At 43.9% G+C, this 23170-nt stretch overlaps 1 protein-coding gene across 3 annotated transcripts in view; it reads left to right on the forward strand.

Annotated features, from left to right (window-relative positions):
* Nucleotides 1-23170, forward strand: part of CSMD2 (CUB and Sushi multiple domains 2) — a 480348-nt gene that overhangs the window by 143500 nt on the left and 313678 nt on the right. For all 3 annotated transcript variants that reach the window (XM_053398926.1, XM_053398927.1, XM_053398928.1), the window contains exons 4-5: nt 3733-3927; nt 20420-20627. In XM_053398926.1, the coding sequence (XP_053254901.1) occupies nt 3733-3927; nt 20420-20627 (403 nt within the window). The remainder of the gene's footprint in view (nt 1-3732; nt 3928-20419; nt 20628-23170) is intronic.

The raw sequence follows: 23170 nt of genomic DNA on the forward strand, positions 1-23170 counted from the left end.
GTCAGCAGGGGTTAATTCCAATTTGCCTCTAATCCAGAGGTGGACAGTTCATGGCCTTCCAAATTTTATTGGAACATTGACTGTGTTGGTTGAGACTGATGGGAGTTGGGGTACCACAACATCCCAAGGACCACAGATCCTCCCCACCTGCTTAACCTAAAGGAAAGATATACTGAGTATAACCATCATGGGATACAGGACTAAACCTAATGGCCTAAGACTGGGTTCTAGCCTAATGAGCTAGCCAGAAGTGGTCTATGAACCCTGGAGTAGTATCAGCACCTGTGATTGGCAGACAATATAAAATCCCAGGATTGGCTATGCTTGCTGTAAATAAGAGGAACATGGTCTTCTGACCTGGTCAACTGAACAGAACTTTCTGTCTTCTGGGTCTCAGACTCCTGCATAAGCCAAAGTTCTCAGTTAGGGAACACACTTACTAGGCTAGGATATATCTGTCTGCAGCCCCAGCCCTGCCCATAGCCAGCTTACACTGATGTGCATTTTACAACGTTGTAATGTGCACCCAAGCCCTCAGGATGTGCATGTTGTCTAGAAGTGAATATCACATTTGCTAAAAGAGGCAAATGAGGCGGAATTTGTAAACGAGATTCTAGTTTTCCAAATATTATGTGTAAAGAAGCAAGCAGCCTCAACCTGCGTCTTATCTTAACAGTTCATTAAGTAAAGAGCAGAGAGTGTTCAGTGGTGACCTTTTTTAAGAAAAAAAAGAAGATAGATTTTTACTTGGAGTGACGTTTCGGTCATTAATTTCAAGCGAAGAAGGCTCAAAAGCCGGGAACAGGTTCAATTTTTGTTGCTGCTGTTTTAAAAATGACATCAATGATATAATTAAATTGGGTACTGGAGTGTCAGTGCAGAAAATGAAGTGCTCATTTTGTGCTGCTCCTCAAACCATTTGTTCATTTTAAATGGTGCCCCTATTTGTGGGAGCACTGGAGGATTCTTGCCTCATTTCCCATGTGATGGGGTGCCACAGTAATGCAGTCATTCTTGGTGGTATCTCTGTGTCATGAACTGGCAGAACTACAGGGAGGAGGAAGAGAATCCCAGTGAGGGGTGTAGCTGGGACTGGGACACACAGGGGCAAGCTGGGGAAGGAGAGGTTGGTGTAGGAAGTACTCATAGGGTGACAGAACTAGAGCAGCAGGACCCATCACCAGAGTCAAAGGGGAACGTCTTCATGAACATGGCTGGTGCTAATGTATAGGAAGCAATGGGCTGGGCATTCCAGGAGGCTAAGGCAGGCAAGGGCTCAAAACCCAGCTCAGTAGCTGGCCAGGTGGGGCTCACTAGCTCTGGGAGGAGGAGTATAATTTCTCAGCTGAAGTAGGCTTGGAACAGGTGAAGGTCACCTGCCTCATCAAGTCCAGATGCTGCAGTCAGCATGCAAAGTATAGAAGGGCAGCAGAGCTGTGTCTACTCAATTACCCATGTTGATGGACCTCAGCTTGGATGCTCCAGGATCTCTGTGGGACTGTGCTTCAGTTTGGACTTTGGATGTGTGGATTGACCCTGGACTGGAGGCTTGACATACAGACTTGCTGCCAGGTAGGCCAGGGGTTCAGGACACTCTAGTGGGCATCCGTCTGTCTCTGCAGACAGTGGAGGAGTGTGCCTCTGGGGGTGAAGTCAAACCACTAGAGAGTCACAGCACCTGCTGTGTCTGTAGAGACTGAGGAGCACATTTAAACAATTGGGCTATTAAATGACATTGAGCAGAGGTGCAGTTAGCCACAACAGCATACATGAGGTGCTTGGGAATTGTCCCGCAGAGCTGCTTCCAGGGCTGTTGTCAGCACTTGACACCCAAGGGTACTGCCAGGGACACATCACCCTGGTGGAATCCATTGTGGATGACTTCCCCACCCCCATTTCTTATTTTGTTTAGCCCATCACTATGAATTGTGCCAAGCAATTAGATTGAGCCATCCTTTTAACTCCCTACAATGCCGCAACTAAACTTCATCCTGGGGTATTCTGAGACATTTATAGACACAGCCACCCACTGCATCATCACTGCAGTCAGGTGGTCCCATTGGGACCCACTGGTTAGGGGCCAACAAGATGACACTTCTCCCATACCTTCTTTAGATCTGGAGCTGGCCCTGATAGCTTCACACATTCAGACTTAATAGGCATATTTACTTATGACATTTTGATTCAATGTTTCCTCTAAAATGCTCTGGGCAGAGTACACATTTATTTTCATAATGATCCTGGGAGGTAAGCCAGGTTGAGAGACAGTGGCCTGCTGAAGGTCATCTAGTGAACCTTTTCATAGCTGAGCAGGAATTTGAATCTAGGCCTCCTGCTCCCTAGTTCAGCTCTCTTAACAGGAGCACCACACTTTCTAGGTGGTGGACTCTTCTTCCTGAGAGGTTTTTAAGCAGAGGTTGGATGGCCATGTGTCATATATGATCTAGTTGAGGTTCCCACATTGCAGGTGGTTGGACTAGTGAGGCATGGCCAAACTTGGCCCTCCAGATGTTTTGGAACTACATTTCCCATCATCCCTGACCACTGATCCTATTAGCTATGGATGATGGGAGTTGTAGTCCCAAAATATCTGGAAGGCCAAGTTTGGCCATGCCTGGACTAGATGATGCTTGGGAACCCTTCCAACTCTACAATTCTATGATTTTGATCATGTGTACAGCCTAGTCAGCAACTGGACCACACTGAAGGAAAGATTATGTATAGTGGGGCCCCATTCCGCTACAGAGGGCTGTCTTCATGGAAGTGCTGTTGCCACAGGAATTTATTCATCTATCTTGCTCCTGAGTTAGCAGCTAAGTACTCCTCGAGGAACTAGAGACTTTCAGCTGTTAATCCCTAGAAGAGATCTAAGTTGTTTGTATAATATCTCCTATAAAAATGTGTTTTCTATTCATTTATCTTAAAAATCTATTTCTGTGTTCTGTGCTGCTGAAGTGACATTGAAAACTGTGCAAAACATTGCTGTTGGATATTGTAGAACATTAACAGTGAAAATTAAAAATATGGGTATGCAGGGGGCAGGAGAAGGAAACTAAATTCATTTGCCTCCAGCCAGCAGCAGACACTTTCCCGAAGATCTACCACATATAGTGGTTGCTAAATCTAAACTCGCTTCCAGTGGAAACACATTTCAAATAATAGCTGCTGCCAGAGAAAAGGTATCTGTGGGGTTTGATGTAATTTGCAAGACAAGGGCAAGTTATAGTTTGAAGGCTTGGATGTCACTATGGTTTGTCATAAAGCAGGAAATAAGCAATTAAGCAAAACAAGATGAGGATAAGGTAGAGCACATACGGACAGGTTTTGTTCCCATTGATTTGGTGTTGCCTGTCTTGATCCTTGAAGGCTGAGACATGAAGTGTGAACCATGGGGAAAGCACCCCTGTACTCATTTCCACCAATTCCCTGGGCCCGGAGCTCGGAGCTATTACAGCTTATCAAGGAAGAAGTTGTCATGTCACGATTCCCATTGTTTGATGCTTTGCATGGCCTGACCTGAAAGGTCTGGAAGAGGAAGACAAGACACTGCTCCCGTACTCTGAGTCTTTTCAGTGATGTGGAATAATGGGAAGGCAAGCGAGAGGGTGGTGGAAGAGGGCAGAGCAGTAAATGAAGCCTGTGTTTGCAGAAGGGACTGAACATTTGATTGATTATAGCTTGGTGCTTTTGACTAACCAAGTGTCATTCCTTCTTCTCCTGCTCTCCACTCAGTTCTGCCAAGTCACACATGTGGAAATCCAGGAAGGCTGCAGAATGGAATCCAGCAGGGGACGACGTTCAGTGTTGGCGACAAAGTGCGTTACAGCTGTAACCCGGGCTTCTTTCTGGAGGGTCATGCACTGCTCACTTGTCACTCCAGTTCAGAAAACACTGCCTCCTGGGACTTCCCTCTGCCCTTCTGTCGAGGTAAGTATGCTTCCCTTCCATTTATTCTGGGGAAGGGATGGTGTGTTAAATTCAGTTCTCCATATTTCCACATCAGGTTTTTTTTTTCCTTTCATGAAAATCGGTCAGCATGTTTGTTTGAATTGCTCCTAAAATAGACACTTTTGTTGCAATTTTGTCTAATATACACACCTCTGCAAGTAATTTCCCAGAATGCTTCCTATGCACACTTCACATGGCATATGTATTCTCGTATGCATTACATGGCTGGAGAATTGCGTTGCAAAATTCAGAGAAGTGAGAATTTTGAAGGATGATGAAGTTTCAGTCTGCATATTGTTTTTGGAAAGCGGGAATTATGTAGATTCATCTTTAAAGGCAAACTGGGTCATCCCCCCCCCAGTCACTATTGTTGGGTCATTCCAGTGTCTAGGTTCAGACTAACACTGTAAACATTTTGAAGTTGTTCTGTAGGGAGGGGACAATACTCAGACTGCATTTTAATGGGATGTTTGGTTTTTGGTGTGGGGGGAGAATCTGTGTCATTCAGTCCAAATTCTGCACCAAGCAAAGCTGAATTGTGAGGCCTGCATATATAAACTAAGCTGGGAATATTTGAGTATTTTATTATGTATAATTTATTATGTTTCTGCTGAGCGGGGGGAGGAAGTGAAGTCCTCCTTATTAAAACCACTAGAAATGCTAATATCCAGTCATCTTACTTGCTTCCACAACTTCAGCTGACACTGGGCATGTAAATATAATTTGGTACCCATAATGGCATGAAACTTGGTTTTAAGTAAAAGGGAAAATGCATAAGAACCTAAATACTACATTTTGCATTTCCCCCCATGCGCTTCCACAGAATTGTGACATAAAAATAGTCCGCTTATACTATGGAATGTATAAGGAGGGTTGGGGGGGTATGTCTATTTTCATTTCTTTTATGCATCTATAGAAAAGCTGTGGGTACAACCGTTTGAGAAGAATATTGATAAGCTGAAAGGTGTGCAGAGGAGGGCGCCCAATATGATGAAGGGTCTGGAAGCCAAGCCTTATGAGGAATGGTTGAGGGAGTTGGGTATGTTTAGCCTGGAGAAGAGAAGACTGAGAGGTGATATGATAGCCATCTTCAAATATCTCAAAGGCTGAACTAGATGACGCTTTGGGGTCCCTTCCAACTCTGATTATATGAAAGCTTCCCAATACCCCCCCACCTCACATTTGGGACTAGCCAATCAATCTATAAGTAGAAGCATTTGAATTGATACACAGTAATAAATGTCGTGAGAATTCTGCCTCTCTCCTCCATTCTATCATGTATCCTGCGCACCCTTCACTCAATTATCTCATATTGATTCCTTTATTGATTCTTTGTTCATGTAATCAATTAGCAATCCTGAGCTGGAGCATACATCTTATATTTAAATTGAGCAAAGATGGTTTGCCTAGCGATGCATAATTCCCGGTGCTTTCCTTAGTTTAATTCTGATATATGCAGCTGGCTGCATTTTTGTCTTGCATTTATCCACTCCTGCCCATTTTTGTTACCAGTGCTCTGAGTACGAAGAGTATGGCTAGTGCAGCTGGGGTGATACCAGAGAGGGACCATTCTGCCTCCTTCATTTTTCTTCTCTGAAGTTAGCATCATCCATCTTGACTCCTTAGCGGAACTTCATGCTGAGTTGGTGCTTCCACCGAGAAACCTTATTTTTCAACTTGGCTGTAGGAAATAATCATTTTATCTCGGTGCTCTGCTCCGCATCATATTTTATTTTCTTGCAAGAATAAGGAGGAGAACACTGCACTGGCAGAGACCAGTGTTGTATGTAGGACTGAGCCAAACCTACTTGCTGGACCCACAAAGTTCATAGAATTGTAGAGTTGGAAGGGACCCCAAGGGTCATCTAGTCCAACCCACTGCAACACAGTGGTACCTCGGGTTAAGTACTTCCGGAGGTCCGTACTTAACCTGAAACTGTTCTTAACCTGAAGCACCACTTTAGCTAATGGGGCCTCCTGCTGCTGCTGCACCGCCGGAGCACAGTTTCTGTTCTCATCCTGAAGCAAAGTTCTTAACCTGAAGCAGTATTTCTGGGTTAGCGGAGGCTGTAACCTGAAGCGTATGTAACCTGAAGCGTATGTAACCCGAGGTACCACTATACAGGAATCTCAACTAAAGCATCTGACAGAAAACAACACACCATCGAGGACTAATGTTGCAGACACAATTGCCTAGGCGCAATTCAGCCTCTTGATAATCATGAAAGCCCTGGCCTCACTATGGTTCATCTCCCCATGGAAGGCAGACCTGATATTGTCACTGCTGAAGAGATGCTTAACTGGTCTATTGACCCAGCACTTTATGATGACGTCTTTGATGAACCTGGGCAACACCAAGCCTCGCAAGTGAAAACTACACTGCCAACAGGCAAAGATGCCCCCATCACAGAAATGCAGCCACCAGGTGAAAGTGGGGTCTCTGAGCTGTGGGAGACCCTTTTGGGACCACTGTCTTCTATCTCACCGTATTGTGGAAGGAATTTTTTAGAAGCGTGGACTTGCTTCGCAAGGAGGTAACGGGTCTCAAGGCCACTACTGAGAGACCATTGTGGCACTTGTTGAAAATGGCATCTTGAGTGCAGCCCCTCCTTCCAACAATGAGAACACGGAATCTGGAGCCTTAAATGACCCATCACTGCATTATATTGTGGATGAGCAAATGCTGTTTGAGGCGTTTGCCAGTGTGGGGTTGCTGGGAACCAAGGATTCAGGGCAAGCTGGGAGCCCCAGACTAAACATTATGCATATTCAGCAGCCCTTGCTGCATGGTGTTGCTGCTATCTAATGGCCTTTAACCCACCTGTTAGGGCATAAGTGGCAAACCCATGGGTAGAATCTGACCTGTCAAGCTGTGGGAAATGGTCTGCCAGGCCACACAGCTTTTATCTTCTGATACTAGAGCTGTGGTGCTCGGTAATGAGATCCAGAGATAAGGCACTCTGCCTGCTCTTTAGATAGGAAAAAGAAAATGAAGCATTTCACCCCACCCCAGAGCCATGTGGTGGTGTGGGTCCTTTAAACACTGCAGTCACAGATCATATTGTGAAGACTAAAAGAGAATGTTGTGTATGTGTGTGCGCATGTGAGTTTGTGTCCATGTATGCGATCATGCATTACGGCTGCATATGTGCAATGAGTGTGTGTGCTGTGTATGTGGATTTGTATGTACTCTCTTTCTCTTTTTTTAGCTACTCTGGGCAACAATGGGAGCGTCAATTATGCACTGCCACCTGCAGCCCATTAGAGGCAGAATTGCCCAGAGAATACTCATCCCATTCTGAAAATTCAGATCACGTCCCTGCATAGCCAGCTCTGAATCTGTGGTTCTCTTACGGCTGTTGATTATTTTTTCACAGTGATCACGTTCCTTTATCTCTTTTGCCTGTTCCAATTAGCTTTAGTCAAATTTATCTTCTGCGCCAGCATTATACTAACTTTCCTCACTTATTAGTTTGCACACCAGTGGGAGGAATGGCAGCGTGCAGGCATTTGTGCCTATTAGGGGAGCAGCCACATGAAGAACCTCAAAATCGCACACACACCCCAGCATCATGCATTGTGACAAATTAGACTTGCAGAGATGAGACAGTAAAAACAAATACCCATCTCTGGCAGGAGTGAAGAATGTGGCCTTCCAGATGTCTATGGGCTATAGCTCCCATCATCTCTGGCTGTTCACATGCTGATTGGGGCTAACTGGAACAGCTGGAGGGCTGCAGGTTCCCCATATCAGATCTATAGCATCTACACTATTTTCATACTTGTTTCTAAGTTGACTTGTTTGCCAAGGGGAAAAGTGAAAGGATACCTGTTGCAGGCAAAGGAAGATGCACAGCATTTTGAAAAATCGTTGCTGTTGGAGTTGCCACAACCCAGGGTTCCAATCCCCCCTTTTTCAATGGAAAAGGTCCCAGAAAGTGTGCATGGACAAAAATAGATCACCTGCTGTCATTTTGCTGTGCTAGCCCCAGTGGTCAGCTGAATGCCAGGGCTTTCAAAGCCCTACACACAACACTTGTAAGCCCCCGTGATTGGCCAAAAACCTATTTAGAGTTTGCTATCAGTCCAGTTAAGCCTCTTTGGTTTCCATCTCCATTCCATTCTGAGCTGTGCATGGTGCTATCAACTTCCTTGGTCCTGCCCATCGGAGACATGACCTCTGCTTCGTCTGACAACATTTCTGGAACCCCCTCCTTTCTGGCCATCCTAGAACTTGACCTTTTGCTGTGTCTACCTGTGCATATTGGAACTGGACTCCTGTTTGCTGACCTGCCCTTCCAGACATCAACCTAAAATTAAATGACTCTGCTTACTGCAGCCTGGGCATGGAACCCATTGTTCTTTCTCCCACTGTAGCTGTGCCACCACAGACCCTTTCCCCAACAGAGACTGCTGCCTCAAATAAAACAAGAGTGCAATCCAGTTCTTCCTTGGAGGCACTCTTGCTGGGAAAGCCTGGGGTTGCTCAGACCATGTCAGGGGTTATTTAATTAGAAGATCAGTAATGGTAGACAAGCTTCCCTGAAAGACAGCTCCCCCCACCCCCCGCGTTGTGTGAAAGTAGGTGTAGGGAGTGCCAGGTGTGTTTTAGGATGGGAATTTAGTTAAGACAGGGTGGCAATGAAGCCAACTGTCCTAATCCCCATGTTGTGTGAAGTAGGGTATGAGTGGAACGTTTCTGGAATCCTCTGCAGCTCTCAAGAGTCTTCAGATGTGGAAAGAATTCTCTTAAGATTTAAAGTTTGAAAGCTCCTGCCTTGGAGGAAGACTCTCCTGACGTGGGGAACAGGGCTGTTAAAGAAAAGAATAATGGAGATCCTAATAAACTGCTGGTCAATTGTTAAAAGGGCCAAGCAGGTCAATAAGTTGATAGTAACAACCTATCATGCCTTTCACTGAGTGAGTCCAGAATTGTCTTGTCATTGACACGGTCTGCAATTTACAGCACAAGCTGATGCGTGCTTCCTTAAAAACCCATTGGGCTGCTGTGTCTTGTAGGGCTTTCTCCCAGGAAAGTGTGCATATGATTGAAGCTTCAGTAGCATGAGAATCATCATATAGGGAGAAAGACAGATGCAGTGTCCTGCTGCCTATGGACATTCAGCTGGAAGCCTCAATACATAAATAAAAATGGATAGAGATGTGGCACCCAGCTGTAACCAGCGCAGGTCTTGCTGAAAGTGGCTTCACTGTATACAGAGGCCCAACATTTCCCAGGAGGCACATTTTCGTGGGTGCAGCTGCTGCAGCATTGTCAGCACTGGCATGGAAGCCCCATTACGCCACAATTGATTCTCGAGCTCTGAGCTAAAAGAAGTAATAAATCCCTCAACTGCACAGACTCCCTGGTTGAGTTATGGCTATCATTTGTTTCGTAGTGGAAGGAGGTTTTTTTTTTTAAAAAAAAAGCAGGGCAAGAAATGCGCCAAAAAATGAAAGAGGGTTGCTCCTTTGGTCCACAGCACTGACAGCTGGCACAAAGGGCTGGAGCATGGGACATCTTCCATTGCACAGTTTGAGAAGTGGTGGGTTGGCATTTTGTTTCCTGGGCCAGTTAGGAAGCATTCCAGGGTAAGAAACCAGAGGCATGCTTCTTCTGTCCCTGGTAGCTCCTCCTCCCTCTCCTGTTCATGTTATTTTCAGAGCTGCTGTGTTAATGGATATGACTCTATGATTTTGCAAAAACAAATCAAAAAACAAACCCACAAAATAGATAAAAGGGTGAGGGCAAGGAGCAAATGACTATGCTGGAAGCAACCTGTCCTGATCACCACTGAGCTAAAATAACGTCATGTAAAATATTTCCCTTTTAACCAATTTTATTGTAAGACCTCCTCTAAAAGCACCTTTTGTCACCTTCTTGGTTTCTGCAACTTTCACCACCTTTCTTTCTCTACCTCAGGCCTCCTCAGACTCAGCCCTCCAGATGTTTTTGGCTTACAACTCCCATGATCCCTAGCTAGCAGGACCAGTGTTCAGGGATGATGGGAATTGTAGTCTCAAAACATCTGGAGGGCCGAGTTTGAGGAAGCCTGATCTACCTCCTGCTGGTGCCCATTTCTCCATCTACCTTCTTTTTTCCCCCTCCTCCTGCCCCCACCCCCCCGCCCAGCCAGATGGCGGTTGCCCCCCCAATCTACCTTCTTGAAGTATTTGTCCTCTGTTACCTGTTTTGCCTTTGTTTTTCCCTTCCTCTGACCTTCCTCTGCTTTGCCTCCTTGCATGTTCTCAGTTCTTCCTCTGCTATATTTACTGTTGCCTCCCCTCCCCACAACCCTTTCTATCATCAGCTGTCTGCCTCTAGCTTCTTTCCTTGCGCCTTCTTCCATATTCTCTTTACCTTTTCAAACATTTCTCTCCTTTCTTTTTTCACCTTCCGCTTCCTTTTACCTGTCAGCAATGTCTTTACGTCTCCCTCTCATTTTCTTTTATACTCTGCTCACTTTAATTCACCTTATCTGCTACTTCAGTTCACCTCGCTGTGATCCTTGGCCCCTCCTAATGTCAGCTTGCCTGGAAAAAAAAAATCAACAGGATTTCTTGGGGAGATCACTCTCTTAACTTAACATAGGCAGCAGCTGTTCTTTGTTGCCTCTTTGCGGGATGCTCATGTTTGAAGAAACTTGTTTCTCCCACTCTGAAGCAACACATCGTTGTTCCAAAACAAGAAGTTTCTTTTCTTCTAGTTTGCAAAGTCTTTTCATTTTACAGTTCTTTTTTAAAAGCAACTAAATATTAATACTCCCAAATCAATGCTGAAATATTAAAGATGCAGTCCTGTGTATACTTGAGTGAGCCCTTTAAAAATAAATGGGCCTTACTTCTGAGTAGACTTGCAGAGGATTTGCTTAGGAATTCAATTAAGGTTAAGTAAGAGTCTCCCTTCCTAAGGAGCCAAATCTCCCCTACCTTTCCTGCACCCCCCCCCATCTTTTATGGATGCCCTTCCATCTGCACTTTTCTTGTGTCAGCCTACCTAAAATTAAATGTATCAAAAATAAATCTGGAAAAGTTTCAATACCCTAATAACCTATTATAGTCAGCAACTGTTTGCTGCTGTCTAACACCACTTGCCAGTAATTTTGAGTTAAGTCCCACATTCATTTAAGGCCCAGTTCTTTCAGTGGAGTGCCCATTTGCTTCCCCAGTCCAAAGGCACTGTGCCCATCCTATTCCTTAGAAGCAAAGAGCAAGGGGTGTTCTGTTCGCTGGGTCACCGTCTTAGCTTGCTTAGCTATGTTGTTCTGCTGTGCTGTCAAACCTTCACCTTGCTGATCTGCACTGTACTTATCTGAGCATGAAAGATGCTGGCAGAAACCATAATCCAAGTTCAAGTTCTTCATCTAGCAAGATCCAGGACAGTACAGTGGTACCTTGGTTTTTGAATGTCTCCATTGAAGAACATTTCAGTTTTTGAACACCATAAGCCCAGAAGTAAAGTCTTCAGTTTTCAAACACACCTCGGCAGTTGAACATACCACACGGCTTCCATTGAGTGCAAGATCCTGAGGCCTGTCAGCTGTTGAGTTTTTGGTTTTCAAATGTTTCAGAACTTGACCCGTCTTCCAGAATGGATTACATTCGAAAACCAAGGTACCACTGTACTGAGCTATATGAACAAGTATAAGACAAGTAGCAACTTGTCTTCCTAAGGTCCTGGAAACAGAATTCTAAAATCAAGTGTGGCTGATATGATTGCTTTGCCACCTTCAGTTCAGTTTAACTTAGCCATAGGTAATAGTGATCAGCACAAAAGAGCTGACATAGGCAGATGAGACAGCATCCGAAGTTACAAGCATCCAAGGGGAAAACACCAGAGTAAAACCATAATTAAAATATTATGTCTGTCAACCTGTTGCAGGGTGATCATGCATATAATTGCACAGCATTAGGAGGAGAAGTAGTCAACAAAAAAATGGATACAGAACCAGCCCAATAGCAAATATATCTGTTTTGCCGAACCTCTGCAAAATTTACCCACTCTCTCCAAATACCTGTACTTTCCAAAGATCTTCAGCTCTTGAGAGGTGTGTCATTTGAAACCTCTCATGGCTCATTGCCCTCATGGTTGAATAGAGATGCCACCACACCATCTTCTATGCTCTAGGAGGAATAAAAAACAAAAAACAAAAACCTTCCTCCCGCCACATAGGCAAAGCTTGCTAAGTGAAAAACACCCCAAACCCTTTGTTAGTTAGTTTGCTGAATTTAAGCGGAGCTGATGGGTTTATGACTCCACTTGGCAGCTGAGCACAGATTCAGGAAGCCAGCCGAAGGAGTTGAGAACATTTGTAATGCTGCTTTTTAACCATATCAAATACGCATTATCTCATTAAAAGTGCCCTGGCCTATTAGAACTCAAACAGTTGCTTGGAATGCGCCGTGCACAAAGTGTGTGTTTATGTTTTGTTTTTATTTATTTATTAATCCTAGGCTCTTGACAGGCACTTTGATATGTTGTAATAATAAGTTAAAAATAAGCTCATCAAATTAGGGGAAATATTAACAAGTAGTGCTGGAAGCTCTTAATATTTTAAAAGGATTTTTTAATTAAAGTTTCAAGAACAAAGGGGATAATTCTCCAGAAAAGGAACCAGCTGGTTTATACTGTTTTGGTATCGGGTCTGACATAATGGTTTTATTCAGAGAGAGTGCCGTGGGATGATTTCCATGAAGAATTTAACGGAGAAATGATTTTCAGGATGGAAAATTGACTCTTTAATTGGGGCCTTAAAAAAAAGAAATATCCACATTGTCTCTGTCATCAGTATTCCTGCTGTCCTGTTTCTTAAATTGTCTGTCAACAGTCATGTCATCCAGGCCTCAGGAACTTGAACTACAAAACTCATAGCCTTGGGCTGTGACCTATCTTGGTGCGTTACCTGGGACCATGTGTGCTTAGACCTCAAAGCACTCTTCAGATGTGGAAAGGAATGCTGCTGCACAACAACTGCTACTGTCTAAAACATATCGATTCACAAGCACTGGGAAGACTCTGGATTGGGCAGGCCTACTATGTGGACTGATAACCTGACTTTCTGCTCTTCACTGGTCAGCACAACAGAAGGAGATGGGGCTGTGTGTAGCATCCACCTCTGTGAATATGGCAGGCAGCAAGAGGCCTCTGGTTTGGCCAATCAAATATACTATAAACTCTAGAAGTTGCCCCAGCCTGCCTGACAGAGCAATGCCTTATGCCAGCTGAAACCCAGCTGCTCTGGCTCCAGCAACTGACCTTAGGGATCCCAAGATGGAGAGAACACACTCTAGTTCTGGATTTTGAGGATGATCACCACACAACTTTGGCCTGATCATGATATCACGAGTACCAGAAACTTAGTCTGATTTACCCAGATGAGGATGCTGGAAATGGTTCAATGAATGCAGTGTTATCTGGAAAGCCCCTGGTTTTGAAGAAGATTGCCTCAGCCACAAATTAACCACTATTCCTCTCAGCTTCAGTGTCTCCCTTCCTAATTATGGAGAGAATACCACTGGCCTGCCTTAGAAGGCTGTTGGAAGGGTTCCTGAGGTACTTTATGATAAGCACTTGAGCATTAGACATATATACAGTAAATACTTAAAACTAATTCTGTTATTACTCATTCTGTTCTAAATGGAACTTGGGCTTTTGGAAGGCCAGTAAAGGATCGTGGTTGTCACAGTTGAACTCTGCCTAGACCTTGAACTTGAACTGTCCTCAGAGGAGGAGCAAGAGGAGCAGGACTCTCCAGCAAATCTCCATAATGCCAATGTTCCTGAGGAGACCTTGTCCTAAGGAAGCCTTGTCTTACATCAGCTGCCTGGATTCCTGGACTACTCTCGTCTGACCCAGAACCACAAGGGTAGAGGAGGCAATAAGCCAGGCAGAAACTTCAGAGCCAAAGTGCCCTGCTAGTTGCCTGCAAGGCTACTTGGGAGGAGGCTGAAGGTCACTGAAGCACCTGTTTGGATCAGGGCCTGTCAGCAAAAGCACCTTCATTGCTGAACCTCTAGCCTTCCTCACATGGGGAAATGCGTAATGGACTCCACAGAAGTGATTAAGAAACTCACATGTCCATGGCTTTCAGACACTGTTCCTGTCCCTCAAGTGGCTGTAGCAATTATTTGCCAGTTTGGCTTGTTCCTTTTCAAAATGCAGACAGAATTGTGATTTGGGTTATTTCTGCCCCGAGTACCAGCTGTCACACACAGGGATGCAATTTGTACTTACGCAATGTGTTTGCCTCACCGGCTTGACACAGTTGGGCAACAGATGGTCATAAGAAATCTGAGTTGGCGTGAACGAGAGCTTCTTTCCTCCTGGAGTTTACAGCAGTCATTTCAGGCCCTGCTCATTGAGATGGTGGCTGAACTGTTCAAAAACCAAGATTCTCCCAAGCCATATCATAACTCGGGCTCAAAGTATGTTAGAGATCGCTTCCTTCCGCTGGATACCGTTATAATATTTTAAGGTGCACAGAGAGATTCCTCTTAATGATGCTATCCCTGTACTAGATTCAGGCAGCAAATGTGGGGAAAGAGATGTTCTCAGTGGATCCCACCTCCTTAGGGATCTCCCTTGCTGAAGCATTTAAGTTTGTGTCCAGCTTTTATGCCCACCCAGTACCTTGCTCCAAACTTAGCCTCAATTCCAGATGACAGATGATGATCTGCAAGCTTTATTCAGGCTTCTGAGTTCTATTTGTGGCTCCCCCTCTTTTTAAGACTGTTTGAAGTATTGGGAATAAGATACTGATGCAAGAATTCTCCTACACAATGTGGCCTAGTGCTTCACCATAAACTTCAGTATACCTACCAACATTACAATTCCAGAGATGCCAAATCCTGAGCACCTTTTGGACCAAGTGTCTTAAGTTGTACCTGTTTGGACTGGCCTTTGGGGCTGTGGATTAGCTCAGCCCAAAGCCTTTGGCACAGATTATGTGGGAAATAATCAAGATAACATTGTGACAATATGCCCTGGTGGTAAATATTCCAGGACCAAGCCAGCTGTCTCTTTAAAAAAAAAAAATTAACCGACCAATCAAATCAAATCAAATCACATCACATAAATTCCGAATTACAAAGCCGAATTTTAAATTTTTGTTGGGGTGACCCATATTTCAAGTTCCGAAGGGGGATTCCGATCATCCACAAATCTGTCCAAATAATGTTCATAATTCTATCCAGTCTTATCTTGCTGTTTCCACATCTCATCTTGTTCGTATATTTTTCTATTTTTCTTTATGATCTCTTCTGATAATCTCCTTAAACAGGTAAACACCAATTATAATCCTGTGTGAATTTTTCCGTTCGTCCAGTCATCATATCAAGATGGTTTCCATATATCATCACTTTCATAAATAACAGCACTCTTTCCATCATTAATCTCGCAAATCTGTCGCCCTTTAGTCCCTCTGAGGAGGCTCACCCACAATATGAAAACAGACTGTTCCTCCTCCCAGACATAAGTCTTTTGACAGAACTTGCCAAGATGGCGACGATATTTTTTGCTGCGTCATTCCAAAGCTCTTATGCTTTCTATGATCTTCTTGAAACATGCTTTGGTTAGAAAATTATCTCCACACAGTCTTAAATCCACAGCTTAAGTCATTTAAACGGCATTTCTGACTTGTGACTTGGGGGGGGGGGATTCTTGGTTAATCACATAGAGAAAAGAAAGGAAAGTTTTTCCCCCTCCCCCATCCAGTCCCGTTGCCGAACATACCGAACCTTAGTGTGTCTTCTCATGATTTATTCTTGTTCCTCCGACCCGTCTTGTTTATCAGAGATCTCTTCAGTTAGCAGTCTTTACTCCCCCTTCTTCCTTGAAATATGTGCATTAGCTTCCTCCTAATTGTTTCTTTTGAAATTGCTGCAGCTAGAGGCGCGAATCAGAGACAGTGTCCAGGAGCGCCGAGATCCACACAAGGGCTTTCTGCCTAGTGCCCCCACCCCCACAAATTCGGGGGTGGTATAGGGCACAGCAGGCAAGGGCAGTCCCCCCACACCCTTGGGGGGGCCGGGAGGCTGTTTACTCCCATCACAGCCTCTTAATTACCTCGTGTGGGTCGGAGAGATGTTATTATCAGCCATCTTCCGATGCGCCCCTAGTGGCCACCCCAAGCCAGCTGTCTCATATTGTGAAAAGGAGAGCTCTGCTGATTTGACCAAGGATCAGTCTAGAACAGGGGTAGCCAACACGCTGCTCTCCAGAGATTGTTTTCCTGACCATTGACCATTGTGTCTGGAGCTCATGGGAACTGTAGCAAACACTAGAGGGCACCATGTTGGATATCTCTGGTCTAGAGAAGAAAAAACTGGCAGAACCAAAGAAGCAGATGAAAGCTTGTCAAGTCATTGTGGGATAAGGTAAGGACAGTGCAAGGAACAGTGCAGGTTTACAGGTACATTTTTAAATCCCTCTGCTGGGTCTGACTGAAGGCCCATCTAGTCTGGATCCTGTTTCCTGCAGTGACCCAACAGCTATCCCAGGCAAGCAGGCCATGGAGGCAATAGCTCTCTGCTTGTTCCCCAGTAGTAGATGTTCAGCAGCAGGCTGCCTTGACTCATGGTGAACCTAGGTATTGTGGTTAGTAGCCAATAATGCTTGCATACTTCATGAATATGTTTACTCATTTTTTAAAGATGTACAGTAAGCTCGCAACTTACACCTGGGGATTATGCCTAAAGACAAAATTGTGCATAGTCAAAAACATATGGGTTGCAATGCATGTAGGATTGCTGATTGCTGAAGTCTTTTTTCCTGGATGCCTGGCCCCTTTCCACCCCCTTTTAATTTATTTTATTTTTTGAGAATATTTTGCCAAGAGCCTAAAGCTGAATGCACACAAGTTAAATTCACATAAGTTGCAAGCTTGCAGCATATGACATCACAACAGCTTTGCCTAAAGTAGGAAGGCAATCTGATGAGCTGCTTCAATACCCTAATGAGAAGTGTATAGGGCTTAGGCTATAAGAGACTGATGTATACTAAAGATGGTATTGGGCCTTTCAAATATTTCCCTCTCTTCAGTTTGAAGAGGACACCCAGGGACTGGATGTATTGGGGGGGGGGGAGTTAAGAGGCTGTTTTGCTGCTGGCATAGTATTGTGTGACCCGAAGTTTCCAGATATAGGACTGATGAGTTTGACGCACCAGTGCTGTAAATGTTCAAGTGGAGATGACCTGTGCCTTTAACCAGAAGTCTTTTGAAAATATAATGACAATATTTATCCTTGGGTTTTAAAGCTGCTTGAGATAAATAGGTGTTCACCATGTAAAGCTGGAGAGAGCCCCTTGACGAACGCATCTGCAATGCTGTTCTGTAGTGTGCATTGTAAAGTTAACAGGCTTTTGTTGGCGCCTTCTCAATAAATAGTGCCACCTTTTGATGGCACTCCAACATCCTAAAGTGACACACTACCACAATGCAAGTCAAATTAATTCTTCACTTCCCTTTATCTTCTTCCCCATGTTTTTCGTCCTTGATCCTCCTACTTTATTTGCTCTAATAGCTTTGCGTTAATAGAGTCAGCTTGTACAGGAAGATAACCTGTGGCAAGCCACGGATCCCGTTCTCTTTCTGCACAGTAAATGCTGTCAGCTTTACTGAATGACTTTGTGTGTGTGTGTGTGTGTGTGTGTGTGTGTGTGTGTGTTGCTTATTTAGAGGTGGGACCTGCAGCAAAACATTGCAGCGTGGAGTACAGTACTTTTGTTTTGGATTCCAACAACTCCAGTCAATGAAAAACCCTCCATTCAGGTTTTTCATGCCTCTGTCCTCATTTCCTGTTTTTCATAGAATCATAGAATCATAGAATCATAGAGTTGGTTTTTGGGTCTGGTTATTTCCCCTTCGGTATTTCTGTCCTTCTGCAAACCTTGGGCTGCAAACCCCAGCCTGCTGATACCTCTCTTTTATGTGTGGGCAGTGCTGTTTTGGCTACACAAGCAGCAATAATCACAGACTGAACTTGGAACTAGAGGAAACCCCCCTAATATTAATAGTGATTTAATAGTGATTTAATAGCAAAGGTGAGCAAATGCACCCATTCCGTTCCTATATCATCCTTTACTACTCAGCCCTCCCTTACTGCATTCATTGCCAAACTCCTAATGCTTTGGGGATGAGGCCTTAGATATTGAAGAGATGATGGAGTTTGGGAGGAAGGGAGAGAATAATTTCCCTTGCACCAGCTCTGCAATTCTATGATATGTTTTCCAGTTCTGGTTCTTTGTTTTGATGCTCAGCTCTAATTTGTTTGCAAAACTCCCACCTTCCTGCTCCCAGTCCCTGTTTCAGCCCTCAAAGACTGAGGAAAATGCTGCAACTCCTACCTCTGGAGACTGGAGATACTTTGCTGTGAGATACTTACAGAACAAGAACCCAATTAATACTTTTCAACAATTGTTATCAACTGGTGGCAATGAAGGCAGTATTTTTGGTTGCTAACATAATATATTTCTGAAATATGGAAGGGGGGGACTTGTGGTCTTTTCTCTTTTTTAATATGCATGTTAAGCAACGGAAAGGATTACATTCATGAATCAGTCATTTTTAAGTCGTTTTTAGCCATGAGCTATTACGAATAATTGCCAGTTATATATACCACTTGGCACATGCACACACTCTATGGCATAAGCAACAATAAACTAAACAGAACCAAATATTTGACTGTGACTTGTCAAAAATTTAAATAGATTAAGTTTTTAAAATGAAAATGTCCAACATGTCAACAAGAGATAACTCAAATTACCGAATTCTTCTGAAATGCTGTGGAATACAAGATTACTGTATATAGAATTCAACTTGCAGATAGCTAAATCAATCATTTGTCTATTCTTCTGTTTTCATTAAAGCTACTGCTGCCTTGGTATTTTTGTGTTTTGCCACCTTGATAGAATACTTGTGAACTGTTTCCTTCAAGCTATGTTCAAGCACACTCCAGACTTCATTGCACTCCTATTTGTTGTTAGTTTTGTGAGCTTGTGGCTGAGAAGGGGTTTCAGCCAAGGACAGTAGGCTTACATTATAGACAGTAAAATGAGCATTGCATCCAACTCAACAACCGGCGTGATGAAAAACAAGGACAAAGCAAGCCATTTCATGGAGAAAGCTGCCTTGGGTGCTGTTTATGTCAGAATATAAGCTATTGCAAAAAGAACAATAGTGGTGAATTTTTTTCCAAAGCAGAATTGGTTTTTTGCCCCAGTGGAGGGTGGTGCCCCACTAATGCGCTAATGCTCAAAGCCCCATGCCCGAGTAGAGGGTCCTAATGCCCAGTGACAAAGCACATTCTTTTCTTGCAGAAGATCTACAGTTCAGTCACCAGTGTATTCCATTAGAAGAATCAGGTTCTAGTTGGTGATATGAAAGGACTTCTTGCTTTAAACTCTGAAGAGCTGCTGCCTGTCAATACTGGACTCGGTGGACAAATATAAGCTATAAGACAGCTTTCTATGTTCCTGATTCCACTCACCTTCCAGATTTGCCCAGTCTCTTCTATCTGTTCTATTGCTCCCTTCCAAGCTGCATTCCCTCCCCCTTACTATCACCTCCAAGGAGTTTTACATTAAAAACAAACCACTATATCAGGGCGAAAGATCACTCACATTTCTGCCATGTATCGTTTGAGCCTGAACTGCCTTGTGCTAAATGACTGTGTGTCGGAAAGAACCATATAGACCTAATATTTCAGCTTTGGCAAACTGTCATCACTTTGCTGTGCCCTCCCATGGGGATGAGCGATATACTTTCCTGATGGCATTTACAACAAAGCCCCCAACCTTGTAGAAGCCAGAAACACAAATAAGCAGACTAAGGACTCATCCAGCCCTTGCCCTGAAGCTTTCCCCCAAGGAAACCCGATCTTTACTGCTGAATTGGAGCAAATGTCAACTGAGTTTGGGGTTCGCTCTGATTTATCGCTAAAGAACGGGTTTTCCAGGGGAAAGTGGAGAGGCAAGGGAAAACTAATCAGTCCTGTGCTTTCTAGGCAAGGGACAAGCACAAGTTTGTATGAGCCCTAAAGTTGGATCCTGGAATATGTGTGAAGAAATATTAAATTTGCTTCTAAGCATGCACAGACTGCCTTCCCCACACTATGAAGCACCTCCAACCGCATTGTTTTAGAGCAGGTCTTCCGAGACCTTACGAAACTAGAGCCTGGAGTTTGTTCTTAAGTTGTGGGTGCCTAGGGATGGTGGTGGGGCAGTTCAGTTTGACCCATTTCCACATCCATTTGCATATATCATCATCATCATCTTCCTCTTCCTCCATGCAAAAATTGGTCTAGGCAACCACCCACTAAGAGTGCCTCAGTATTATATGTACTTCTGTGCAAACCATTTTGCTTGGAGAACTACATCACAAAATCTGTAAGGAAGTGAGAATGACATAGGTTCGCCTGAAAATGCAAACTGAATACATATTACTTCTAATTCAACTTCATATTTTGCCTTCAGCTGATGATGCCTGTGGTGGAACACTTCGGGGGCAGAGTGGGATTATTTCGACCCCCCATTATCCTTCGGAGTACAGCAACAATGCAGACTGCACATGGACCATTCTAGCAGAGCCTGGGGACACCATCGCTTTGGTATTCCTGGATTTCCAACTAGAAGACGAATACGACTTTTTAGAGGTTACTGGAACTGAAGGGTCCTCCCTATGGTAAGATGACGGCTATGCTTTCTTATATCTGTGGGTTATCTGCCAGTATATCTCTCAACTTTGGTGAATCTGTGGGGAAAGAAAACTCCAAGCCTCTACGTGTGTGTCCTTGCAGACTTAAATCAGACATATCTCTCAAGGCTTCCAAAATTAGTCTATTTTTAATGCAGTCTTTCATTCTCGTTGGTTGTTTTCCTTTAACACTGCTTTATGACCTGTATTATGTTTTATATTCTATTTCTGCACACCACTCGCGTACGCTTTGATGTAGAACAGCAGATGAGTTCTGAAATAAAATAAATAAATAAAAGTAGAGGTATTTAAAAAGGGCACTGCGAGTCTTAAAAGCTGCAATATATCATAGGGGTTGAGGCAGCCTCTTTGATAGTCTGGGTCCAGATTTTTTTAAGGATTTGTGGGATGTATCTCACAGTAGTTACACTCAGAGTAGACCCACTGAAATTAATGAACATGACTAATTTAGATTTATTTCAGTGGGTCTTCTTTTAGCATAGCTGATGTTGGATACAACCCTTTGCTGTTAGTGTTTGTGGAGTGCAGTTAAGTTCTGATTTTCCATGCCGCTCACATTGGCATACAGATTTAATTGTATCTGTGCATTTATGATTTTAACTCTGAAATGAAATGCAGGGTGTCATCTATGATGCACTAAAGTTTTGCACTTAAAGGGAAGATTTCATGGTCAGGATTTGCAGCTTGTTATAGTCACTATTAAGAGCTTTTTAAAGCATGCAGTAATGAGAAATATCTAGATATTTTTGATAGCTTGGTTAAGCTTTGCAGTAACGGGCTTCTGTCTTTGATACATGTCCTTGCTGATGATTTCCATAGCAGAGAGCTAGTTAAGTAGAATTTAAAGTGTAGGATGTAACGGTCCGTAACCTTGCTTTTTAGAATGGTGTGATTATTTTAAAATGGGTTGCTGTCTCTGTTATGGGAACTGTGGTGATCTTGCTAAAATTAGGTTTGCTCTGAACTGTGGCTTGGGATGAATATCAGGCTCCTGTAGACCAGTCAAGCTCCCTTCCCTCTGGAACGCTACCATTGCCTCTGTCCATTTGTCTCTGTAACCATTGGTGGTACTAGTTAAGTAATTAGGATACACAATCCCTTGTTGGCTGGGTGAAACTCTGAACTTCTGCCACGGCACCTCATCCCCACCCCCATAAATTGTGAAGGGGAAGAAGATATTTGTGCTGCTGGAAATGTCCCACTGTTTTAGATTGAGATGTACCAGCAGTAACAGGAGCCATAAGACTTTTGAAGCCAGGTGGTCTCAGTGTTGGTATGATGCTGTAACAGAGGTACATCTTGCAGGTTTCCCATAGTCATCTGGTTAGCCGCTATGAGCACAGGATGGTGGGCTAGATGGGTCTGATCCAGCAAGGCACTTCTTAGGTTCTAATGTTGTTATGTTCAAATAAAATGGGGGTTCTTGCAAAGGCAATACAAATGTGTTTTCGGGAAGAACTCAAAGCAGGTTTTTATTTTCTAACTGCTCTGGAGGATTCTAGGGTGGGGAAATAGAATGAGACATGGAAACTTTAATTGCAATGAAATAATATTTAATCAAATATTAAATGGGAAGATGAAAGGAAGATACGTGAAGCAATTGGAAGCAGCCATGTGTCTTTTGTAGTATATTGCTTTTGCCTTAATTTCTAATGTGTAAGTATACCCTGGGCCCGTGTGACATTGACAAAGTATTTTTTATCAAGGCCCCCACTTGGGCTGCAGCGGCTGCTGACTCCAGGGCTTTACATGCAGGATGGGAATGCAGTCTCTTCAAAGACAAGGTCTCCCTTTTGGGCTCTGATGGCAGGATTAGCATTTTGTCACCTATCTCTCCCGCTCTCCCCTCCTGCTGTGTTACAAGACACTGTGACTGAGAGATACCCAGAATAAAAGATGCAGAGAATCATTCATGAAGGAGTCTTAAAATAACACAGGCTCCATCTGCTTAGAGCAAAATAAATCAATCTTCTCTTGTAATCACAGTTGTGTTTCTTTTTTATTTCCTGTGGTAAATAATTCTCAGTGGTGAAAAAGAGAGCAACCTTTGCATTTGGGGCTGGACCTGTGCTTTCTTTCTCAAAGGGAGGAGGACACAGAGGGCATGTCTTGAGGTCCAAGACAGGGTGCTTGTGAAGTATCTGAAGAAAAGAAACCCACTTGGGTGGACTTTGGTGGCTGCCCAAATAAAATGCCGCCATGGCAGTGGAAATGACCACCACCACAATAAGCAGCCAGTATGTTGGGCGCTGTGGGTAAAAGCCTCAGCACCTAGGACTTGCTGATCGAAAGGTCGGCGGTTTGAATCCCCGTGGCGGGGTGCGCTCCCGTCGCTTGGTCCCAGCGCCTGCCAACCTAGCAGTTCGAAAGCACCCCCGGGTGCAAGTAGATAAATAGGGACCGCTTACTAGCGGGAAGGTAAACGGCGTTCCGTGTGCTGCGCTGGCTTGCCAGATGCGGCTTGTCACGCTGGCCACGTGACCCGGAAGTGTCTGCGGACAGCGCTGGCT

The sequence above is a fragment of the Podarcis raffonei genome, chromosome 8, assembly GCF_027172205.1.
Source record: "Podarcis raffonei isolate rPodRaf1 chromosome 8, rPodRaf1.pri, whole genome shotgun sequence".
NCBI lineage: Eukaryota > Metazoa > Chordata > Lepidosauria > Squamata > Lacertidae > Podarcis > Podarcis raffonei.